Source organism: Solenopsis invicta, chromosome 4 (genome assembly GCF_016802725.1).
Source record: "Solenopsis invicta isolate M01_SB chromosome 4, UNIL_Sinv_3.0, whole genome shotgun sequence".
Lineage (NCBI taxonomy): Eukaryota > Metazoa > Arthropoda > Insecta > Hymenoptera > Formicidae > Solenopsis > Solenopsis invicta.
In genome coordinates, this window is record NC_052667.1 from 8,570,667 (window position 1) to 8,597,244 (window position 26,578).

Sequence of the window (26,578 nt, forward strand, 5' to 3'; positions counted from 1 at the left end):
TTGAAAATGTGCGTTTTAAACTTAGTTTAAATAATAATAGAGAAGGTACAGTCCAAGAAAGGCGCTTTAATAACGTAACAAGCGTGTCTTTAGCGCAGATATATCTGCAGAGCTCGAGCTACCGGGAGAACAAGCGAGGCAGTTACAGCTCGTCGCCGTTTAGGTGATTAAACGGATTAAACGAGAAGATAAATTAATTAATTTGCACGGGGAGTAGTATACTGCAGTAGAGAAACTGTGAAATTCGTTTCGCGGTAACATCGCATCATTTCGAGGAATGCACGCGTGTCTCGAGCGCAGGACGCGCAGGTGGCCTTAATAATAGCTGCGTTTCAAAGAACGGCCAGCAACCAAGATAGATCTTTATCGGATAATAATGTGGAGCGACAAGTCCGGCGGACAGTACAAATTGCACGGTAGACACGCCAAAGCGCGCCGTCGCGCGCCGAGCCAAACGAAAATATGTACTGTATCGCGCGTGCACGACAAACAGAGCAAACGAAGTGTTTGTACATATCAATGAAATGCATAATATGTATATTTTGTTAACGTTCGCAGCTATAAACCTTGGATAATCAGGCAAATTTGATTTAATTTTCGATAAATCTGTCTTCATTAAAAGTTGCAAGAGCATTGCGTGAAATATTTTACATTAGTTCGTCAAAAGTGTGACAGAACTTTAGCTGTCACTTAAATGTGGAGTTAGTTCGCATCGGCTGAGACATTAAATAATTAGAATGATCCGGGGGAGAGGGGAGGGGAGGGGGGAGGAAGTGATAGACACGCTGCTCTTCGGGTTGTTTGTGATACGAGAAGGTTCGAGTGTTTCAATTTTAAGCTAGTCTCAAGTTTGCTCGACTAAAAAATATTAATAGAGTTACATGTCTATGAAAATACAATTTAGACGGAGTGAATTTAGTCTCGATTTATCATTCACTGAACTCAAATTCGATTTGTAAATATCGAGTCAAGTAGTTGCTGATGTATCGAGTATCATCAATAATTTGACACACTTTTCTTTCCAAATCATATTGTACTCTTTAAATTGGAATCAGCAAAATCTTACTGATATGCAGTTCAATATTGCAATTACTCCCTAAATCAGAATCAATGAAATTTTATTGATTTGCAGTGCTATACTTATAACTGTCAGTGTATTATCACTAAAAGAGAATGAATATATTAGTGATTAATACATTTGTATATCACTGTAATCAGGCTGCTCACTGCTTTTCAGTGAATACACTGATTCCAATTTAGAGAGTACATTTGTAACTATAATATTATTATCCAGTGGTGACAATTTATTGTCTTTCATTGATTTTGATTAAAAACGAAGTAACATATCGAGTATCGGATATTCAGTAATATTAATTTGACATATTTATCATTTTGTTATCTAAATCGGAAACAATGAAATCTCACTAATTTGCAGTGCTGTGCTTATAATTATGACTTTCACTGTGCATTCAGTGATCTCAATTGAGAAAAGGATGTCACTTGGACACAATTCAATAGTAACTTTTATATTCTATCATTTTATCGAAATCAGAATTAATAAAATCCCACTAATTTACAATGTTATGCTAACATTGGGAAAAATAATTTTATTATATCAACTAGACATATATGAATGAATATGTTTTGGTACCGAGTAGAATTTCTGGTTATTACAAATAGGATTCGAAATTTTATAATTGGAACGTTTGATGGACTCGAATTCGATAATTCCTACACGATTTCTGAATCGTCCGTGTCTATCACATTTCTAATTAATGCAACAAGGTTCTTCTTCTAATGTACTATAATAACAGTGTGATGGCTGAAATACTTAAGTTGAATAAGGTACACTTTTAAATTTCTCACTTGAAAACTACTTTGCGTCTAGAGTATACGTTTAAAAGATGTGATAGGAAGTATATAAAGAGGAGTTGGAGAATTAAAATTGGCAAAAAACGCATCTGTTTAGTGCAACAGAAACTAATGAGACGTTGTTATAAACATCGCTGCAACGTTTATTAAGCGCATATTATTTTATGATTTATTGGTTTTATCAAAAGATAAGAATTTTCAATGCTAACTTTTGAAAAGCTAAAACTGCACTCAAATATTAGATCATTTACGGAATAAAGTAATATGAGCATCTTACAGTTTTAAATAAAAATGGAACTTTTAATGTAAATTATCAATAATCCGGGACCGTGGTATTTATAACGATGCAGATTGTTAAATAATATTTTAAAGTATATCAGAAATACCGCAAGTAAACGGTCTTACCTTATTTCATAAATGAATAGTTATAAGAAATTTTGAAAGATTAAAAGATTAATTAAAAACTAAATTACAGATAATTGTCTAAAAGTAGAGTAAACTCCGAGAAATTTTGTTTTTGTGATTAATAATTATTTTAAAACTAAGATTTAAAAGCTAATGTATCTAGTTCCTTTATTATTTTCAATTTTTATTTTTTTCCCAGTCCTCATTATATTCACAAGTACAATAAGGTATAATGTCTAATGAAAAATTTGTTTCATTTATTTACAAATATTCTTTGTTGAGGATATATTTTACTTTTACGAGTGATTGGGTTTTAATCTAATTTAGTTTATTGCAATATCCCCATAAACAGATTTTTAAAAAGTAAAATTAATTTTAAAATTACAAAAATAAAATTAAGTGTGTTTTGTTCGGCTCGGATTCCTCATTCACTGTCTTTCAAAGATTCGTATTAAGAAAGAGGCGGTAAATCACAAGTATCGGCAATTTAATAATAATTGATATTTTCTCATTCAATCCTTTAAATCAGAATTAGTGAAATCTTATTGACTTATAGTACTATAATAAGATCATCAGTGACTATTCAATGTCTTTTAGTGATTCCGATTAAGAAAAACGAGGTTCTCTCACTGATCGGAATCACTAAAAGACTATTCCAGTGCTTTTCAATGGATTATACGCTAATTCCAATTTCAAGGATTCTTATTCATGTTAACGAACTATTTGATTCTTTAACATAAAACAATTGAATTTTTACAATCATTAATAAGTAAATGTATGAATAACACGTTATTAAAATGTTTCTATTATAGATATAAAAGAACACATTAGTAAAATGGTGGAAAAATTGTATGTGTTTTGGTATATGCCTCATTTAACATTTAAAGAATTTAATAGGTTTCTATTATTCGTTAAAACGTAGGAGAAAAAATCTGATTAGGATTACGATTAATTTGCGATTATCAATCAACGTCGAAAGGAAAACTTGTTATAACAGCTACGCTATCTCAACGCTCTATTAATCACACTTATCTTTTTGTTTTTTGCTTTCCGATCTGGTATCCTCGAAACCGCGTGAATCGAAAGACGAATTTCTTAGCAATAGAAAATATCGCGTTTAATTAATTATGCCCGCTTGACGTAATCGCAGGGCCTTTTTGTCGCCTAGCCGTATTTCTTCGCACGTAATCATGCGTTGAGTGACGTAAATGACTACACACAACGTTTATTACGTTGACTACCACGATTAATGAATGCGCGGATTTGCAGCTAATGAGATACGATATCACATTCCGCCGCGTCGCAAACACGATTCCGGGACACAAAATATGCCTGTGTGGTACCGGTGTCAATATAATATACATTAAGCGTACTTGGCGACAAAAATCATGATGCAAAAAGGTGAAGCGCGCTAAAATGCTCCTTCTATATACCTATACATGCCTAAAATAAAAATCCGACAAATATCACGCGAGATATTTCTACAGAAACAGTTGAATCATTTTGCTGAAGTATCTATGTACGCTCGGAGAAAAAATCAGTATCAGTAATTACAAATTTGTGAAGAAATAACATCAACTACGTATTACGAAGTTGTGATAGAAACAATAATAAATGATACGACTTAAACTGCAGCGATGGTAACCATTTGTGGTAAAATTATTGGATAAATGATAAAAAAAAGTAATAATGCAAATGCAGGCGATGGACAAATTCAATTGAGGTTTGAATTCGGGATCCCTCGTTCGCATTCCTATAGGGCTCTGCACCGTTGCTCCATTGTCATCATAATTATTCCGGTTGCACACTTAATTGGACGTATATAAACTAGAAATATGTAATTGTTATAACTTATTTGTAGCAAAATTTATATAATTATTAAATTATAGTTGAGATGCTGCTTTACTATAAACTAATAGTTGCACAAGTATTGTTACGCGATACGAACTATTTTGTAATTGATGAAGGCTAAGTAGAGCCGAAACGTTCCTATATAATTGTTTACTATTTTATTGTAAAACTTAAAATCTTGAATTAAATCCTTTATTTAATTTGGCTCGTTAATCTGACCGTACATTATTATATTATGTGTTTAATCACAATGCGAGCGTTTCTCTAAGCTTTTTATTATTTGTAATTTACTTTAGTTAGTTGCAATAAATGTAAAATAGTTTATTGAACTGTATACATTAATTATCTACATTTAGTTATCATTTTTCCAATTGCCATCACCACGAATTTTTTCCGAGTGTAAAAATGCATCTGGAGGTCTGAAAATAATTTTGTTGGATCACCAATATAATTATAAAAGACGTTCGGTCAGGGTGAGACGGGCCGAAAAAAGTTTTGACATTGTAGTAATTATACTTGAGCATCCTGTTCAATTATTTTGACAGTCCAATAAAGTTATTTCCAGACCTGTATCAGCTAAATTTTTAAATACTTGAGTAAAAAGTTTTTCAATCCATGTACGAAGGCCGATACATCTCTAAACATCCTTATTTGTCGTATAACTCGATAAACACGTGTACCTAAATTTAAAAGGCTGAAATTCCACGTTAAATCAAATCGATACGTTTAAAGACTGCTGACACTTGCGTTTCTTCGGCGTGCTGCAGGCCGAAGTAATATTCGGTCGCAATGATATTTGGTCAGACGTATATACGAGCGAGCTGAAACGCGCCGCGATAATTAATCGAGAAACTCGTTAATGAGGGTGGCTGAACGAAATTCCGCACACATGCCGAGATAGATATATTCGTGCACACACGGAAATAACGAATGCGCGGCCGAGACGGTGTCTCGTAACGAGAAAGCGCGCATATATACACGGAGAAACGCCGCACATATGCGCGGCTTCGTCGCGTGAACGAGAAGCGAGGGTGAGTGGGGGTGAGGGTGAGGGATGTGGAATTACCCGTTGCAAAAGTTTGCGCGTCTCTGTAACGATCTGCGCCTAATTAATTTTTATCGCGTGTTTATCCTCGAGTTATCCGCCGGCGGTCACCATAAAACATATAAGCGGCTTTGCATATTTATCAATTTCACCGCTGCATCATTTATCGTTTCGATATATTCGCGCAGTCGCGGAAATATTTTATACGGGAGAAAAAAAACCCGTCGTGCGTAAATTCCCTCACCACCCTCCCCTCCTTTTTCCCCAAGTTTTAATGCGCGAGACACGCACGCGTATCTATTTTGACTTTCATAAAAAAAAATGCAGTTAATGAATGGAAAATAGGCGTAAAAAAAATGAGCTTCGATAAAGTGACTCTCTGGTTAAGCGTAACATTTTGGCAATGCGACCTTTAGCGCCAGTCTTTTCCGTTGGAGGTTCTAACGAGGACAGCTCAAATATAAAATCTAAATTTGACCCGTGCCACTTGTATGAATATCGATTTATTTACGGCGAAACGTAAAAATAAATGGTATAATAGGGGCACATCGTACTATCGAGTTGTAATCGGGACACACGTTCTTACAATCGATATCTGTGTCGCCGGTCTTTTTTCCTCATTCTCCGCTCGGTCTTCTCGGCGCCTCTCATATGTAATTCCTGCGAATTTAGTTGCTGTTAAAACCGCTGCCACGACACCGCATATACATATATATATACATATATCGCAGCAAAGTTATTTACATATTTCCAAGCACGTAATGGCGGACAATCGATGACATAATTAAGCCGCGGTGCTGAATTTAATTTCAAAATTAACGAGAAATACGTAAGGAGACCCGCGTTTGGCAATTGATTATAATTATCGCGGGAAAAATTCTCCGACACGCTTTCGCCTTCCGTCGCGACGGACGGATTAGATTCAGCCCGTTTGCATATTATCGGAGAGCGTTACCTCTCTCGCGTAACGGGCACACCTATAATACAACGGGATATCCGGGGGCTGCAAACCCGACCACGAAATAAACCTGAGCAATTAAGAGTTCTTGTGTATATAATTTTTTGCTTTAATTAAAATAGCATTTTTGCCCCTTACAGCGCGCGCACGGGGGTCGCGTGGTTACCATCGTCCATCCCCCAGATAGCAGACGCGCATTTAAACGAGCGGTCTCGGGCCAGGGGACGGCTCGCCAGGGGTGGTTGGAAGCGTAAGGGGAGTGGTTGTAAAACTGAATTAATTTCTGTTTCAAACGGCGGGGGTAACGACCGGCCATTTTCGTCAACTGCCAAAAATGAAAATCCTCGCCGACACGAGCCTTTTGATGATTTACTGATTGGCGGGGGGGCGGGGGCGGTCGGGCCGCGCCAATCGGGCAAGTAAACGTTTACGCGACGCCGCTTGCATTAATCGGGCGTACTTTAAATTACTTATGGTTTGCACAGGCCGCGTTTATGGCGGCGCGAATTTACATTGTGACATTTACATTATTATTCAGGGCGTTGTTATACGCGGAGAATTGCGCGCGCGGAAGCGCGATCGATACTCGCGTTCACTTAAAAACGAATCGGAGCGCGAAGTAGCGGTGACAGCCTTTGTGCTCGAAACTTGAAACGCAATGTCAATGTCCTGATCCGTTAGACGTTTTCGCTGAGGGAAATGTCAGCGATTGGACGTACGGGCGGAGCGCCGATCGAAAATCGATTTGAGTGTATGTACTATGTACGCCGCGCCGCGCGCCGTAATCTCGCCTACACAATCCGATATTTACAATCGTTCGTTAATATCGCGCTGAGTGTTTCGCATATTAAGTGTGTAAAAGTGTCATAATGTGTCGAACGTTTCTGTGCTCGGACTGCCATGTCGAATTATGATATTGGGCTCCCTCTACGCCAAAATTCTGAAATGGCGTGAACGCTTTCATTTGGATTTTATTTCCAGCTTTTGCTTTTATGTTATTTATATTTGCGCTTTTATTTATACTTTTTTGAATTGCACTCTCACACATACTTTATTTATTTATGTATTAAAATAATGCATTTTTAATTAAATAGAGTAAAGCCTATTATAAGATATCTTTCTTTAAAGGCTTATAATTTATTTACTTTATACCATTAACTCCTATTTTTATATCCAAATTACAGTAAATATATTTAAGTTTTATCGCCAAAAGTTAGCAACCGATAATAGTTATGCTTTCTTGTATATAACATTTTTTATCAAAATTGCCGAATTTGCTAATTCAAAAAAGGGCTCCTAATATGGGACAAAGGTTTTTTTTTATATGAGATAAATTTAATCGCCTCGATCTTACTAGGTTTAAATTAGGCTCCAGACTTAAAATCTAGTTGATCAATCAAATGGCTCTTTTGATACTCAAAAACTTTTGTACGTAACATTTTTCTCCAAAATCTATTCTCTTCGAGATATTTTAAAGTCTCATTGCTAATGCATAAAGCCATAACATTCAAGTCTCATAATTCGAAAGTTCTCAATGAATAATTTTATTATAGCATTTTGGAAAGCTCTCAAAGTCAGAATATCCATTAATAAATGGAGATTTTTGAGTGTCTCATATTACGAGTTCCACGCTTTGCGGTTTCACGATCACCAAATTTAATATTTATAATTCAGCAAATTATTACATCTCGTATTTTTCTATTAATACGACTTTACACTATTACTGCATGCAGAATTTATTATCAAATTTTTGTTTGTTTTATAATAAATAAGATTTAAAGACTCATCTCAATAAATCTTGACATCCAATTAAAAAAATTTTTGTTTACTGCACGCATAATCTAATAATGAATTTTCTTAAATAGTTTTCACCCCAAGAGTAACAAGTTTATGGTGGTACCAATCTAATGTGTTTATTAGTGTAGCAGAAACCTCGTTACCTCATATTAGGAATCTATTTCATAACGGGCGACTTTACTTTAATTTAAATCTATGTCCTCTAGAATCGATAAATCGATCGTTTGCTTTATGTGATGGAAAGAGCCACCACGAAACAAGATCGAACCGTTTAAATGCACCGAGGAAATTGTATTTTCAACTTTAGAATTTTCCTCTTATTTTTATAGCAGACTCTTCTAAAGCAGGCAGCAAGAGGATTTTCTTAACTTCAGAAGAAATTCTTTTAAAAGATAGATTAATAGCTTAGAATTGTATTCTTAATTCTTATAATGATATATAAGTAAGATGAGATTGTAGGATTTACTCTTATAGAAGTGATTTTCCACAGATGTGAAAGAAAATGTAATTTTAAAATATTGAATATTATCGGAGCACTTTGTTTTTCCGCTGCTTATGAACATTAAAAACAAATTATTAAAAAATTTAAATACTGTTTAAAACACGCAGTTTTTACACGTTGTTTTTGCAGAAAAAAAAGAGTTGGATAACGGAGGTACTAACTGTAACATTAAAATAACGTTAATTAAATATTCAGTTAATTTAACCAAAAATATTTTTATTTTTATTTAAATACTTAATAAATATTTAGTAAGTGTTGCGAAATATAATAGTATAATCAGTCGTTTAATAGAGAAAAATATGGTATTATTGCCACTTATTTACATTTTATTAATAATCAATATTTTAAATGGAAAACCTAAAGATTATATTTATCAAACTGTTCTTTAATATACTCAAAGTTATGCCACACTTATTATACCGAATATTATTTATAAAAATGTAGCGACACTGCACAATGAATCGAGAAGGAACGGAATATGGCTTGCCACTACAACAATAAATTTAAAAATTTAATTTAATTTAAAAAATGTAGTGTTTTGTTACAAAATTTTATATTTATTCAAAATAAAGAGAAAACGTTGCAATATACGTGCAAATGTATGTACACATTAGCCTTCCGCACTGCTTCCTGCAGTACCGCAAATCTACAATACATGTAATGTAAACTAGATTAGCAGTACAACTACAATTGACTTATCAAATAATTGTTTAATGAAAACTTCGTGAAAAAGGCTTATTAAGCCTATTAAGACTTCAGTAAGCATAAGGAACCACATTGGTATTCCATATTGTTGTTTAGCTTTGCGTATCTCGAAATGTGTGCACTAGACGTCATTGATGCATTCCCACTTGAAGTTAACTACTTCCGCTATAGGATACGTTACGTGCAGTATAGAAAATCCAGAACGTAGCAATTGCAAGGGGAAAACGTCAACGACGTCTAGTGTACAACCAAATGAAAAGTAAAATAACAAAAGGACACTCAAGTGTATGTATAATCGTGTGATAATATTCATGTTTTCAAGTTTAAAAAGAATGAGGAAGTATGTCTAATTAAATGTTAAATTGTGCCTAGAGAAAGTTTTGAAATGCTCGAAAGTAAAAAAGCCCTGCAACAAATGTCGATTATTGTATATTGATGTCACTGAATTAAACGGCAGATTGTAAAACAAAAGATTTCAGAAGTAATTACTAAAATTCGTCACTGTTTATATCGTTACAGTTTACAGTAATATCGCACATTTTGATAAAATTGAAAGGAGGTTATATTATAGAGTCGATGATAAATTGCTTATTTAATTCACTTTATTGCACGATCTCTTATGTACAATGATTTGCGCTAGTACAACGACGTCTTCTTATATTTACAACCTTTTATTTTATGACGGAATAAAAACGAGTGTTTCTCGCTCGTAAATCGCGTTCCTTCGATCCTCGATCCTTTTCCCCACCTGTGCCCCTGGGAATTGTCATGCGCGAACGATCGTTTGGTCGATACTTGGCAGTCGTCAAATAATGGTACACAATTGCTATAATAAGTCTATACAGTCACCTAATAACGGAAATGATAGCGGTGGCCGTAACATCTATACAGCCTGTAATACCACCTTCTCCTCTAATATTTACTAAATATTTAAATAAGTGAAATTATTTTCCGTTATATACATAATAACCGAATATTTAATTGACACAATTTTTCACCCGACATTTGCTAGCTATAGCCTCTTTTTTTTCAAGGTGAGATGGTTAACTCTTCATTACTGTCTCAGCCATTATTTAAGTATCACGACGTTTAAAATTTTGACCATCGAACACTACACTGCATTGGCTTTTATTATATTATATAATATAATAATAATTGTTGCTAATACCAAAAATGAAACATGGTGTGCATAGAATTAATGTCATCGCTTAGAAGTTCGTTGGAAAGAATATATTCATAGTTTCAAAGGATCTTCTTGGAAAAAGAATGTATTCTTATTTATTAAGAATATGCATCAAGAGAGCAGCTTGCAAAATATATTTCTTATGTAGAGAATATACGTTTTTTCAATGTGCACTTTTTACGCGTTTTTTATCCTACTTGTTACTCGCTTGAGGAGAGAAAAATGGTGTCGCGCAAATCTTAGCCTTGGACGAGCGTAATAATAAAAGATCGCGTAACGAAGGGCAAAGAGAGCGGCGAGAAATAGCATCCCGGCGGCTTTAGGTGGCGAGGACGGACGAAGACGTATCGATTATCCTGCTCGACTTTGCGCAAACGAGACCGCATCGCGGCGCGAAACCGTGATCGAAGATAAAACTACGCTTCGGTCCTAGGCGGAAAGAGGGAGTTCAAGTCTTCGCAGTAAAACTTTTTTCCGTCCTTCGAGGATAAAACTCGGGGGACGACTTAATCATCGCGAGGGGTAGTGGCACCCGCGAGCGGATAAATGTTGTCCTCCCTCTTATCGGCCGTAAATCTTCCGCGAAAAGGGGGCTGGCACGACGTCAAGGATTGGATTGTCATTCTCCGAATCTCTTTTGTGCGCGTTTGCTGTATATTTGACATTCATCTGGTGACAATTTAGTATAAATATAAATAAATAGGAAACTTGATAGCTGTTTTTTGTTTATTACTAAATTATAATTTGTAGATGTTAAAGCAATTTAGTCGATTGTCTGACGTTCTACGAGAAAGATTAATTTTGTAAGTAAAGTCAAAAGTGTTTTATTTTTTTGATGTATGATATTTAAAATACATTAATATGTATACTATTCATCATAAAATTTCATCCTTACTTTATTAATTAACCTTGTTTCTATTTGTGAATTCGCTTTAGCGTACATACTTTGTTTCTACTGTTTTAAATCATTAGTTGCGTTTTTTTTGTTTACAAAAATTTCAATTTTTTTTGAGGTAAAGAAAAGACGTTATGCTGGCATAAGTCTTCTGAATCGACACCTTGTATTTCTCGGAAACTAAACATTGCACTCAACATTGAATACACGATTTGCTTAGATAAAAGAACCAAAACATGGCTTATTCTTCTATATAAAATAAGCTAAAAACAAATTTTTCAAGTAAAAGTAACATTTTGATAACATTTTTTGCAAATTGCATAGTTGAAACAATGATAAATGTATTATTTTATAAATAATATTATATTATTTTATATGTCTGTAACATTCTAAAACTTTTTTAATGTTTGCTTCTTAATTTTCTCACAATGCGGTTTGAAAATCGGGATGTAGGGTAAACCTGTCTATAAGTAAAGTGGCCAATCCTTCCAAATTTTGAGGGGTAAAGTCGGTATTTACGCCGCGAGGGGGATGTATGCCGCAGCAGTCAGAAAAAATAGAAGGAATAAAGATAGTTTGCTCACAACCACTTTGTCATGTGCCTTTATGCTATATTAGTATTGTATTGTAATTACAATTCTTTATTGTTAATATTAACGAAAACATCGTGAATTGAATTAATTTTTTCATGTAGAAGTAGCGCGATTGTGTATTACCATCGACGTAAAATGATTACTGTAGAAAATATAAAAGGCATAACAATTATTTCATGATATGTAAATATAGAGCAATAGTAAAGGATGAAATACAAGCAAGATACAAGTGCATAGCTCTTGTATTCTTTATTTAGTTTGATATCTTGTATATTCCACTTGTTTAGGATATACGGCCTTTTCAGCGAGCGGGATTTATGCCGTAATACAGACACTGTGTGATTGGAAAGCAGCACTTACCCTATGTTGAGCACTATGTTGAGAACACAATGCGCACATATCTGCACTCTGTTGATGTCTATGCATATTAATTTCTTCAATATTGCATTATTATTACTCTGTAAACATATTTACTGTTTTTATTTCTTAATAAACTTTATAATCACATTTTGTAAATCATTATGTTATTTTATATCATATTTGTAAATGTTATTTGTAAATAATCGATGTGCCGTGTATCTTACATATGAGTAGTCGTAAATCCCGCCACTTTTTTTATATGATAAAAATGCAAGGGTTTTTTAAGTTTTTTTTCCAAGTATAAGAAAAGAAATATTTTATATTTACAATTTTTTTTATAATAATAAACAATATAAAATTTTTATTGGCATTATTTATTTTCCTTAAACATTGTAAATAATACTTGATAAATTAAATTTTTGATAGCTACGGCGCATATACCGACTTTACCCTATTTCGATTTTTGGAAGGGTCGGCCACTTTACTTATAGACAAGTTCACGCTACACCCCGATTTTAAAACCGTATTGTGAAAAAATTTAAAAAGCAAGCAATAAAAAAGTTTTAGAATGTTACAAACATAAAATAATAAAGGCATCCCAAAAAAATTCTAGCGAAACGTCATTTGTCCTGATTTATCACAGGAATCCAGGAGCAATGATTTCAGACTGTACTGAAAAATGAGAATATACCGAAATGTTTGAAATCGTTAAAAAGATATAATTTTATATATAAGTTAAAAGAAATGTAATTTTCCAATATTTCACATTTTATGTGAAATATGTTATGTTTCATTGAAATTTGATTTTATTACCTAAAACTTCAATTTTTAAAATATTTTACATAATTTGATATTCCGTTGAGATTGCTCGATTATATTAAATATATAATTTTAAGTTCTAAAATATTTTATATCACTTTATGTTCCGTTATATTTTGTAATATTAGGTATGATTTTATTGACTTTAAACAAAAAAAAATAAACATTTTATTTACTTACCTATATGCATCTAACTTACTTAATTTATCTATTTAATAAATTTCAATATGCTAAGATATATTTAAGTATGTATAATGAAGATCTATATAAACGTTGATATCACAAAGTATTTTATAATCTATTTTATAATCTAATATGCCAAAAAAATCCCAATTTTCTAAAATCGGTATTCCGAAATTGGCTTATCAACAATTAATCACCTTATAAGACAGACTATAATAAAATAGTAAAAATAGTAAAAGCCGTATAGAAGCTAGAATAAAAGATAACAAAACAGTTGTTGCATTATCCTTTCATAAACTTTAAGGTATCCATACTAATATCCTGTAAAAGTTTTATAAATTATTTTTAATTTTATGTGCCAAAATATATCGTCTTTATTTATCAAAATATTAATATAGTATAATTCATAAATACAATATGTGTATAATGTGTGTGTGTGTGTATGTGCGTGTGTGTACATATAATCGAAAGTAGCATGCTTGGGAATATGACGGGAATTTTGCCGGAAGCGAAAAGCGATTCCATACAAAACAGTTGTCGCATTATTCTCTTATAAACCTTAGGGTATCCATACTAATACTCTGTAAAAGTTTTATAAATAATTTTCAATTTTACATGCCAAAATATATCGCCTTTATTTGTCAGAATATTAATAATACAATTCATAAATATAACATATGTATAATGTGTATGTGTGTACGCGCGTGTGCGTATATATAATCGGAAGTAGCATGTCTTGGGAATATGGCGGGAATTTTGCCGGAAGCGGAAAGCAATTCCATTCTTCCGCGTCGCAGACCGCTCGGCAAATCATCGAAAAAACCGAGCGTCCTTTCCCTCGTAACTCGTCCACCATCCCGACGTGTTCCGAGTTTCTCAGATCATATTTTTGACAGGAATATTGCATTTTGTCAGAACAATGCATACCAAAGTAAATTTCATATAAATTTACATAAGTTTGATTTCAACACAAGAGTTTTATGTAAAACGAGCCGCGTACGGAGCAACAGAATTTCGTTTTTCGAAACTTTCTGAAATTTCAGTCGAGAAAGGAAGGAAGGGCAATTTCTTTATCGCTGCAATCCCATTTCCATCGAGATACAAAATTTTTAAGCGGGAGCATGTGCGCACTTGCACGCTTTTAATACGGAAACCGATTAATTTAACGCTCGAGAGAGCTTAAGTTGTCGAAAAATACTTTTGCACAAAATATTTATATAATGCGATATTTGATGCAATTTTTTTTTTTTTTTTACTGCGATACAGGAGTAGCTTTTTCCGAAAGCTTTTCTTTGCCGACGTGTAGAATGAAAATGCACTGCAATTACGAAATACCGCTCTCGGTCATTATTTCCATATTCAGCGGCAGGAAATAACGATGTCACGAGTCAGCCGACAGCAAGAAGAGCCTTAATCGATTAATCACTCAAGATTCTACTTGCTTTTACTGCAAATGCCTCGTGCTAGAAATGTGCGCGCCACGATGTGTCGACAGCTGAAGGGGTTAAGAGTTAAGTTTCAACGTAATAAAAAGAAAGAAGAGGAGATTACCGCGCGCCGGTCGCGTGATATTTCCGCATCGTTTCGCGCGGTTGTCCGCGGCATCGCGCTCGTCTCACGCACGCGAAACCCAGAAATCGCGTACGAGCGCTCGTCACTTTTATGCCCGACGCGATAAAATAATAAACCGCATTTGCGGTATCGCGGTGCATCGCGGCGCTGTACGGTTGCGCGCGAGCCTCTCGCGTTTCGGAATGACGGGTCGCCGCCCGGCTCGTTTCGGCCGCTCGCGTAACGAGGGGGCTGAAAAACCGCGTGGTTTCCTACCATCGTCAAACCGTATGCTGTAATAAACAGACGGGCCGGATGAGGGACACACCGGATTATTGCCGCGCCGACGAGCTCCGTGCGGGATCGCATTTCGCACCGCCGACGAATATTTCGTACATTTCTTTGAGATTGTGATGGCGCATAAACGCGTCTCTCGCGGAAAGCGATGACTCGGGAGAATTTTGTTAGACGATATACGATCGAAATCACTCTTCTTACATATATATATATATATAGAGAGAGAGAGAGAGAGTTCATGAAATATTCCTCATGTAATAGCAATATTTTTCAATTTATCATCTACTTATCTTTCGATGCTTTTTAACGGTCTTCGGAAAAAAAAGTTCCATTAGGAAATTCATTTTCATTTGCTTATGCAAACGCACTTTGCATGTAATTATCATTATATAGTCTTTGTAGGATAATAAATGAGCTGAAGCGGGAAATAAATTAAAAACGCTTACCTCGTTTGCTCTCGTGCTAAATTATGGTTTGGACCAGTATGTGCGAATCGAATTACATTACCCTCTGCGAGGTCTTGTATCGCAATTCAGAATTCCCTTGATTGGTAAATCTCCTCCGGTAATACTGTGCATCCGTGTGTAACCGTTATTACAAATACGCGTACAATGTTACACTTGTATTGTAATATAAGAGTTAACAGCCGCGATGTATAATTTCCGTAACTATGAATTCCTATCGATCATTAAATTCTCTCTCTCGAATTGCGGGCATCATTCCGCAATTCAACTGCAATTCGACACATTTTTTCTGATGACGTTTGTGTTCTCGTTAGATAAAAGTGGTAAAAGAATGAATTTTCCTGTGCTATTCAATTTATATGAATCTATCCAGACGGATGATATTCGAGGGACATCCGTAAAATATTCTTTATGATAAAAAAGGAAGTATTATTTAAAATACAAACCAATCATTTTATCACTTTTTTACTTACAATTGTTCTCTTATATAACAACAACATATTTCTCTTTGCATAAGTATGATAATTTTCTCCGGATATTTAATAAATGTACAATGATTTTGGCTTTAAAATTAATATTTTGGTAAACCCATTTAATAAAATAAATGAAACATCTCTGGCTTGTTTGGATCTTAGGAAAATTTTGTATTTACTTAAAATTTTATATGAACGTTTTCCGTTTTTTGTTTGATTTTTGCTAGAACAAAATTGTTCACAATGTGATACAAGATGCCATTGATAGTGAATGATTTGGCGTCATCACTAAGATTTTTTTTAAAAAAAGGTAGACTTGTTTAGCTTTTGTAGGAAATCCTTCAATTATTTTAATGGTCCAGGATTTGGTTAAATTCTACTCTTCTCAATTAATTGTTAAACGAATCTATATCAATCGCAAAAGGGCTAACGGATGTTTGTACGGCGTGTGTAGATGTACATACACAAATGTTTGTAGTGTGTTGAGCTCGGGTTCACTAAACCCAAATGACTGTGCGGATCAGTCACCCTTGCGGAAGTCGCAACGTTTACAGCGAAGGCTACGAAGACTGCTATCACCTCGGATGCACTTTATACTATGCCATCTACCGTTTATTCTACCATAAAGCCAATCTACGTCACCCATCTCTGGTTCTGATATCTCGTGCATAAAAATATTTTTCTAGCTCTAGTTAATGCTGAACGCGAAAATCTCTGAGCACGGAACGATCTTTTTCGCCGCTTCAAATTTCTAATGGCGAAATGTATCACCGTTGAAATTATTTTAGTGATATTAGAGGAAAGTCACTAATACCCCTCGACGTAGGTTGCTGATAAAGTGACGCCTCTTTATTTCTCGGAACTAAACGTTGCACTACCGATAAAAACATAATTTGCTTAGATAATTAAAGAAATGGAAACTTGTATTTTATACTTCATACTTGATATTTAAGTTTTTTTTCTATTATTAAATTTGCATTATTCTCTTTTGCAAATTATATAGTGTAAACAACAATGATGTTACTATAGTAATATTAGATCATTATACATATTTATTTGCTTTCTAAAACTACTTTGTTGCTATTTTTCTTTTACGTACGGTAAAATATCTACCTTTAGAGATATTGCAATGCAATATTGCAGCAATGTTACGATATTGTGGTCATTGAATACTGGTAATATGTTTAGTGTTTTCTGATAATACTTCAAGTGCCATTATATTAACATTTTGGCACATGTAACTTATAGAAATGTCCCTGAATAAATTTTTATACAAAAGAATAAGAAGTTTTATTAAAATTTATTGAATTGTAAAACACGTCTCATTTACTTTTATCTGCGAACTCAATTTTGGAGAATCGCCCCTTCTCAAGGAATCATTTCAATCGAATGTGAATGAAAAATCTCATAATTCTGCGTTTTTTATTCATTTCTTCTTTTTTTTTTTAATTAAAGGACAAAGCGTCTATCTGATAGCGATAGAACGTAGGTAAAGCTAGAATTTAGAAGCATATTATTTTTAACAATATTTTTCAAACGTTTTTGCAGCACTGCTAAAATAATTTAAAAAAATGTTTGCTATGTCTCTGAAACATTGCACTGCACTACGCAATGTTGCAACATTGCAGTAAGTTTCTCTATCGTATGGATGTTTTTATTTTATAATGCTTAACTTTAATCTTTTACTTTTATAAAGTATATCGTTTAATGTGTAGAAATATATTTTATTACATAGTTTATCAATTGATTTCATAACAAATTCCGCTACCGCGTTTGAATTCTGTCATTGCTATGTTAGTTTTAGTGCCCAATTTTTCAGACGCTCATTTTTTATTACTACGTAACGAAAATCATCAATGAAGTATTATAAAGTCTGTCACCTGACGGGAGTCTCTTTTAAATTCATATTTACATATTCAGAGCATTATTTTTAGTTTTTATTCAAGAAATATGTGTAATCCAAAAAACAAAATGGAGACCTTCCTTTATTATTAGACACGACTAAACATGAGACAAACGAAGCGTTGCACAGTACATTTTTTCGTGTGTTTCAGTGCGGTGGCTTCCCCTGCGTCGAGAGCGCCAACAAACGCAAGTCGACGAGGGTGAGTAATAGAACTCCTTCCAACAAAATCTAGAATATAATCTAGAATATAATCAGATCGTCGTGTGTGCATGATACCAGTTGACTGGTAGGAACAGTAAAAACAATTGAAACGAGTTTAAAGAGACAAGATAACGAATTCCTCTCGCTTCACCGGAAAATCATCGCGTACTAATGAATTGTCGGGTGTAGTGCGGTGAAAAAAAAAAAAAGGAAAAAAAAATCCGCGGCCTCGCGAGGCAATAAGAATTGTCGTGGGGTAGAGAGCTATTCGGTACGCCGCCGGGCTCTTTTTCATTTTTCAAATGGCTGCGTCATGGAACCACGCGAGCGATAAAGCCGGCAAACAGATTTCATGCACGAGCGAATACACCTGCCTCGCGGGACACCGCCCGCGCCGGTGTATCGGCCTCTTGATCGGGCGTTGTTGTACAAACGATTTTTGTCGTTTTCACCAATGGCGCCAGCAATTACGCCCGACGCAGGATGACCGGGTTGTAGCTTAATATCTCTCTTAAGATTACCGTTATACACCGCGTTATAGGCCGCATGTTGGTATGTTACATTCGATCGGGCGCGTTCCGAATTTGTCATTGGCAAACAACATGGTTTCCACGTGCATACATACGCCGGCTACGATCGTTAATTACGATCGTGTGCATACAGACTTCGAGTCAGACGTCGCATCGATGAGCTACTAATGGGATTCAAGTAATTCGATTACCTAACGAAGATGCCGCGAAGTCGATCGTGGGATGATATGAAGAGAAATAATGCATCGTCTAAATTTGAATTAATGAAATCTCATTGATTTGCGCAACACTGTACTTGTAATTGTGAAGATCAGTGATTCCGATTAAGAGGAGAATAGTTTTACTAATTGGAATCTAGTGTACTAACACTGATAGACAGCGCACATGTCATCGATGCAGCTCGCAGGGTTGGGAACATTATTTTTGAAAAAAGTAACGCGTTATCTCGTTACCGTTACTTACAAGGGAATAAATAATAACGATCAATGTTGTTCCGAAGAGAAGCATACGATGTACTTGGAAAAAAAATTTGTGCTGATATTCGTAATATGAAGGTTCCAAGAAATTTATCTCGCCAAATAAAAAAAATATGATTTGAAAAAAACGGTTTTCAATTTGTAGGTACACTTTTTTGTACGTAGCATGCGATTTATAACTTTGTCGAATTATTAAATATGAAATTATTAAAGGCTTCAAATATTAAGAATATATATTTAATAAAAATCGATCTTTCCGACCTCTCGAACCAGAATATTCTTTTAAAAAAGTATTATAACAATATTATTATAATAATAACGGCTGAATTTGTCACCATTACCGTTACAAAAAGAAACAGTTACTCAAAACGAGTAATGATAATGATGATGCTCCTGGTTATAAGTTTGTTACTTAATTTAGATTACTCACTGCCTATCGGTGAATGATACACTGTTTCTAATTTAGAGAGCAGGACACTTTCCAAAGTTTCAGCCAGACTTTTTACTATTTATCGATACATCTTACTAATTGCAGTCAACATGAAAAAACGGAAAATATACATGCCAGTCGCAGTGCATTTGCCCGTCCGCCGAAAATGCGCCGTGCTGCCTCTCTGTCACGCGGCGCTTACGGCGGAACAAATAAGCGACGCGGAACATCATTATGTCAGGGCCAAATCAGAGCAGCGCAAAGCTGGCGAAACGACGTATCGTTATTCCTTCCCTAATGCGCGCATTGTATGCCGCGTAACGCAGTTACGTATATTATGCAGCGGTATGCAAACGGTACCAAGCCGTTCCCTCTCTCTCTCTCTCTCTCTTTCTCTCTCTGTTAACCCCTCTCGCCTCCTTCGTATTTCGTTCCTTGTCACTGCATCTCGTGGAAGCAGAGTCTCTCTTAATCATGCAGCGGTGCGTATACATCCGTAGAAATTTACGTATTACGAGCTGTTGTGCCGCAATCGCAATACGACAACGATGGATTCGCGGAAAGGGCTCGCGAAAAAGAGATAAAAAAATGTACACTGAAAGAAAACTATGTGTGGTTCATGGTATGGAGGTTCCAGATGTCGTTTTCTTTCATAAGAATTTTTTTTTATGTTTTGACTATCCAATTACAAATTGCAATTAAATTAAAATACCCAATTGTAATAGAAAGAAATTTGTATTGAACAAAAAAAAGTTTGTAATGTATTTGATAAATATATATTTAGTTCTTTGTATTGTGAGAAGGTTTACTTGAAGTGGAGGTTACACATTTTTGTTTTAAGAATATCTTTATTTTTGAAATGTTAAGTATTGAAATGAGATTGTGCAGTGTTGAACGGATGTAGTTTGCTTGAAGAAATTTTACATAGTTTTATATACGAAGATATATTCTTATTATTCGATAATAATTTTCATGAATTGAATAGAACAATATAGAAGAATTTTTAATATTATTATTCAAACAATTATATTATGTTTTTTAAATGACTATCACAATATTAAAATAAAGATATAATATTTTTCTAAAATTTAAGATTATCAAATTTTTTAAAAAAAGATTAAATCATTATAAGTAGAATATCATTATTTCGTACATAAGTAAAGAAAATCACTTTTACTAACATATTAAATAATGATAAATCTTTTTATATCTCAATAAATTAATCTTCTTTAAAGAATTTGATAATTCAAAATTTCAGTAAAAAATTCTGTTCTTATTTTGATATCGTTTCTGTCTCTCAAGTCAATCTTTTACAGCTGAGGACCGTGCACTGAAAAAAGTTTGGTAATAGCTACGAAATATTGAGTGAAGTAGTGTCAATTAAATATATTTGATTTACATATTCTAAATATTAGCAAATATTACTTATTTCAATAATATTTATAAAGTATTTGTAAAAGTAAAATTATTTTTAATTAAATATTAACCAAACATTTAATTGGCACTACTTTACGGTACATTTGATAGCTATTAACTCTTCTTTTAGTATAGTCTTCACTTGCATGCTTTATGATGGCTGCCTTGGCAAAGATTCTCTGTGGTTTACCATTGCCTTTCGAGTGGTGGGGATCAATTAAAAATCCGATATTAAGTTCTGTACGGATTTGAACCTGGATTCTTGGCACAGGAAGCAGATGCGAAACTTTTGCGCCACTTTCGATTACCACATTTCAATATTGCATAGTTATTTAAAAAATACAAAAGTATGAGGATTGTCTTGACAATAATAGTAAGCAATTTGACTTACTTTATTATTTTTCAGTGAGAATGACCGCATTGTACGGTCAAAATGTTTGATATTTATATTATGTTTATTAAATTATCGTTATAACTATAGCACTTTGACTCAGCTTGCTTATTGTAGCCCATGTTTTATAAATTATTGCTTTAAAATTTTTGGAACCCTGATTTTTACATATTAAATTGTAATTTTTAATTTCTTACTATTCTTACTATTTCTCTATTAATAATATTATTAATAGAGAAAGAGAGTAAAAATAGTAAGAAATTGAAAATTAATCCTAAATTATTTGTTTACTTTGAAGATACTGTTATTAAATCCAATATGTTAATTTTAAATTTATAATAATATCAACATTATCTTTCTGAGATTTTAGAAGGAAGGAATAATTAAGAAAATTATAATGTATGTGCCGTGAATTAATAAAAAAAAAAAAACAAAATTGTGTAGCATTTTTGCAAGTATCTCAAGATGTAATGTATAATGCATAATTCTGTTGGTCCCGCAAGCTTCTAGACATAATGTATAATGTATTACGTAATCCTAATTTTTAGGTCATGAAACTTTATATGCTGAGCAGAGTGCAAAGTTGCTAAAACAAAACTCGATGAAATATTTATTAAAAAGTTTAACATCCTGGTTTTTTTCCAAACTTCGTGGAACATGTGCCGCAGTAGCGAACGGAAGCGAGAGAGGATTTCCGAACATGCTGCGGCAGCTGTCTACATGTCGTTTGCTCAAATGAAAAATCTTCGCCGTTAGAACCCCCGAGCGCTCGCAGTGCCCTTTGTCGAAACGACGCGACGCCGGCCATCTTATGATGTTGTCGTATCGTTCGAGACGGCGGAAGCCATTATATGCGTTTTCCACCTCTCCCGTAATCGCCTTACAAGATTCCTCGGGAGCCGTAACGTTAACACGCGATCGATCGCGCCGAGTGAATCGCGCGTTCTCAAATTATTCGTCGCGTCTATGGTTGAAAGTGGGGCGCGGGCACGGGGTTGAGGAATCGTTAGGAGAAATGAAAATAAATTGCCCGGCTGGGTGGGTTCTAAGTAGGCCGTTGGCGATTTGAGTGCGATCGGAGAAATGGCGCGCGATAAAAATGCATGGTGTTTGTTACGTCGTTAGACGTAATCGATTTTGCTCTCTCATTAGGTTAATACACGGAAATTTACTTGTCTCTTTCCTCGTAAAAAGAAAAAAAAAAAGAATCGCCTTCCCGTCAGTCGAACGACGATTAAATATATAAGCGCACGATATTTCACAGAAAATTAAATTATAATGCATTTTATTTTTTTTTCCCCCAAAGAGAAATATATTATACAGACATTCGTACTAGAAGCTTTGAAGTACGTGCAAATGAATTTTTAAGGATTTTTTTGGGCCACTTTAAATAGATGGAAAAGTAGGTCGAACTCGAAATACTCATGACAGAGCCAATTCTCTTTTTCACATATTTAAAGTGGCCCAAACAAATCTTGAAAAATTAAGTGACTTTGAAGTTTCTAGAATAAATGTCTATACGTATTTCAGGAAAAAAGAAAAGATCAAGATTTAATTTGAAATTTCGCGAAACTTCCATGGACGGAAATTGGACGGAGTGTCCATTGATTGGGCATTAATTAAGGGCTAATCATACAACGCAAGCTGGTGACAATAAGCTTCGTGATTACAAAATTTTAGTCTTACTTGGTCGCGAGGATAGAAAACGGAGAAGACTCGAGATACTTGATACCCTCTTTCTCGCTATAATCTCGAATTTCAAAGAGGAGAACAGTTAGCAAAACTGAGAAAAGAATCTCGGCGACTTCTCGAACTTCCTTCACGCAACTCAAGGAGACGAATGTCGCGAATACCTTTCCAAGGAAAGTTAAAACGCAAGAATGTCAATATTGAATGCAGCATGTGCTTTGTTTAAGAGATATCGCGAGCTCCTTTAATGAATGAGTCCGTATCGAATTGGCTTAATTAATGCAATTTTCGAAATTTTATTTTTACTTTTTTTTTTACTGCAGAAGCCAAAGATTGAGAAAGATGAAACACAAATTCACGTTTGTCCATAAAAAGACGTGAGTAGCGAGAAAATTGATTGATAATGAATCTAATAAAAATTTATCGTGTCCTTTTTTTGTTTCCCATATGCATAAAGATTTCTTTCTAGCACTCTCCTTTTTAACTTTAATAGATTTTTTTTGATAATAAAGATAACAACGATGACAATAAAATATATATAAATTAATAAAAAAAAACGTGAAAATATATATAAATTAATAAAAAAAAAACGTATCTCCCATTATTTGCGTCGAGAAAAAATTGGCATCAATTTTTATTAACGAGAATATTAAAAAAAATAATTATTTAAAGCAATTTTATAATTTTTATTACTTATGCTATGACTAAAAAATAATTATGCTAATACTTATGTAAAATTAATTAAAGAATCCCACTTCGTTATTTATATGTTTTTTTAAACTTGCTTTGCGCAAGGTTCTTTATTTGTTGATCTATAATTATTACGCGTACGTCAGTAATGGTTGCAACTGACTGCTAAGCAAAAAAAAAATCGATTTCCAGTTGGCTACGAGAAAAGTTATTAACATTTTACAGTAATAACACGTGGACTATTTTATATTTATTTCTCTCTCTACAAGGGACAAAATAAAATGATTAATTCTATTGTACTATATTTTGGCAAAGTGCAAATGCATACTATGCTTTTATTATTAAGTTTATTTATATTTATGATATATCATTTTTATCTGCATTTTTTTTTTTTAATGATAAAACCTAGAAGCTCGTAAGAGTATTGAAGAATGAAGCTTATTGGAAAACCCGAGTGCATTGAAAGTAATAAGCTATTTTCTATCGTGAACTTTTCAATAATAAGAAAGTCCTTAATGCTGGCTGTCTTTTCTCCGTTTAAATATTCATTCGTACTCGGTGGAATCCCCGGGAGGAAGGGGAGCGGGCCTTCTCAGTAATTTAGCGAATCGATTTAATTCCCATCTCCCAAAGATAAATAATCTCGCGAGATTATTGTTCGCTCGATGAAACTGTCAAATATTAAACTCAATCCTCATATAATACGAGATTCCCTCGTAAAGCTCGCGACCGGATGTCCCATCCAGATCTCACGGGATGAATAAAAACTCGTTACATAATATAGTAATATCCAGATGTCAATTTTATGGTTGACACTCGTGTCACATACACACAAACACGCATACACGTATACACACACACGCGCACACACATCTTTCTTGCGTCTCTATAGCGATCCAAAAGGAGAAAGATAGATAAGATTAATGATGAAATATTTAAAAAGTTTAATGTCAATATAAACACTAAATATTATAGTTTTAAAGAAAAATTATTATATTCAGTAGATCAGTTGCGAATTATAGAAGAATTTTTTTAAATGTTTATGTATATATGTTCCATTTATGATTCGGCTGATTATCTTGTGATTATTCCTCTAATGTAAAATTATTTTTTTATTTCAACAATATTAAAATTTACATTGTTTTTATAACTTATGTATCTAACGTAATAGTATATATTAAATATATAATATATTATAAGAGTATTATAATTTCAAGAAATTATTAAAAAAAGGTAACATTTCACTTTCTCCCTTAAATATCAGCAATGATTGTGAAATTGATTTTACATTACAATATAATTGCAAAGAAATAAAAAGAAATGGAAAAAAAGATTTTGTAATTTTGTTAACATATGCGTATCTGTAAAATATTAAATTTTGCAAATTTAACATAATTGAGACTTGATTTATAATTGGGAGAGCCTCTGTCTTATAAAGATTATCGCAGAACAAAGTTATTTTTGCACAATCGATCGGCGTAAATCACTTTTGCTGCAATCGTTCATGATTCGTCGCGTAATGGGAGAACCGAAATCACGGGTTCGCGTTTTGTCGTTCTTTTCTCCCTCGGCCTACAAAGCGCGATCGCGAAGGAGGCGGTGGTGTACCGCTCCGAGGATGATAAAATCGAATATCGATATGGAATTCTCTATTCAAGCCTACGCTCGTAAAGCAACGTACGATTTTATCTATCGGCCCGGAATATGGTTGGATTAAGTGTCGCGATACTACGAACTGAACTTAACGGTCTCGAAGAATACCGTAACACAATGGAAAGGTTCCGTTGTGTTATCAAATATTATATATCGCTCTCGTATACTTCACTCTCTCGCGCATGCGACGTCTTAAGCTGCCTGAGCTACAATTATCATTGAATATTAAATCATTTTAGATTATCCCTTCATTATCCTGCTGTTGATGGACTTATTCTAATTGCGGACGTATGTATAAGTCATGACATGTAAAGTAGCGTAATTAAAGGTTAATGAAACAGCCGGTCAAGTTTCACATTAATAACGTTTTTTTTATCATTAATCTTATTATTAGTGAAATTAATATAAAATTACACAGGAGTTTTATGTGTTTTACAATAACACGGTTCAATAACACGGCGATAAGGTCTCGCTTTGAAAGCGAGATTTTTCTGATTATTAGATTATGTTAAATTTTTATAACTCGCAGGAGCACGCGTTTCAATAATAATTGATTTCGAATTGATTATTCAACTTTTTCCAACCTACTGCGCGCGCGTTTAATCTTCTTATGCTTACATTAACGATACATTAAGCGATTTTAAACCGCGATTTTAACGCGAAGGATATGTCGGGTGTAACGAGGCTTCCCGCTTTTTTTTTTTTTTCACGAGAACGTTGTTTCTGTATTATCCTTCCGCAAAATACGCCCACTGATGGCCGATGCGGCAGAATGACTTCGGGATTCAATTTGCGAACTGGCGGCAAGGGCGGCGTTTTAAAACGGCACTTCAAAGTGGACACGTAATATCCGCTGGATCGATTAACGGTACATGACATTTTGTGTGTGTGTGTGTGTGTGTGTGTGTTATTTATTATATATATATATATATATATATATATATATATATATATATATATATATATATATAAAAGAGAATTGGATTTACCACGTAACACCACTTGTTTTAAACAAGCTAGATCAAGACTATCGTGACTGCTTTTCGCGTTCCTGTAATCGTCGAACCGCTGGCCGGCGCAACACGATAGCTTATCGATCAAAATAATATCTGCGGCTGCACATAGACGATAGTGCATGGAGCGTATTACTCGCCAAGTTAAACGGTAATTTGATATTTCACATCTTTCCTCTTCCATCCGTAGGATGGAAGAAAATGGGAACAAAATACATTGAGAAAAAAAT

At 34.1% G+C, this 26,578-nt stretch overlaps 1 protein-coding gene across 6 annotated transcripts in view; it reads left to right on the forward strand.

The window, feature by feature from the left end:
* The window catches only part of LOC105196291 (neurexin-3), a 502,597-nt gene that overhangs the window by 119,442 nt on the left and 356,577 nt on the right, over nucleotides 1-26,578 (forward strand). For all 6 annotated transcript variants that reach the window (XM_039447938.1, XM_026137070.2, XM_026137067.2 and 3 more), the window contains exon 2: nucleotides 18,008-18,058. Coding sequence is in view for 5 of the 6 variants with exons in the window: in XM_026137070.2 (XP_025992855.2) it covers nucleotides 18,008-18,058 (51 nt within the window). In the remaining variant the exon portion in view is untranslated. The remainder of the gene's footprint in view (nucleotides 1-18,007; nucleotides 18,059-26,578) is intronic.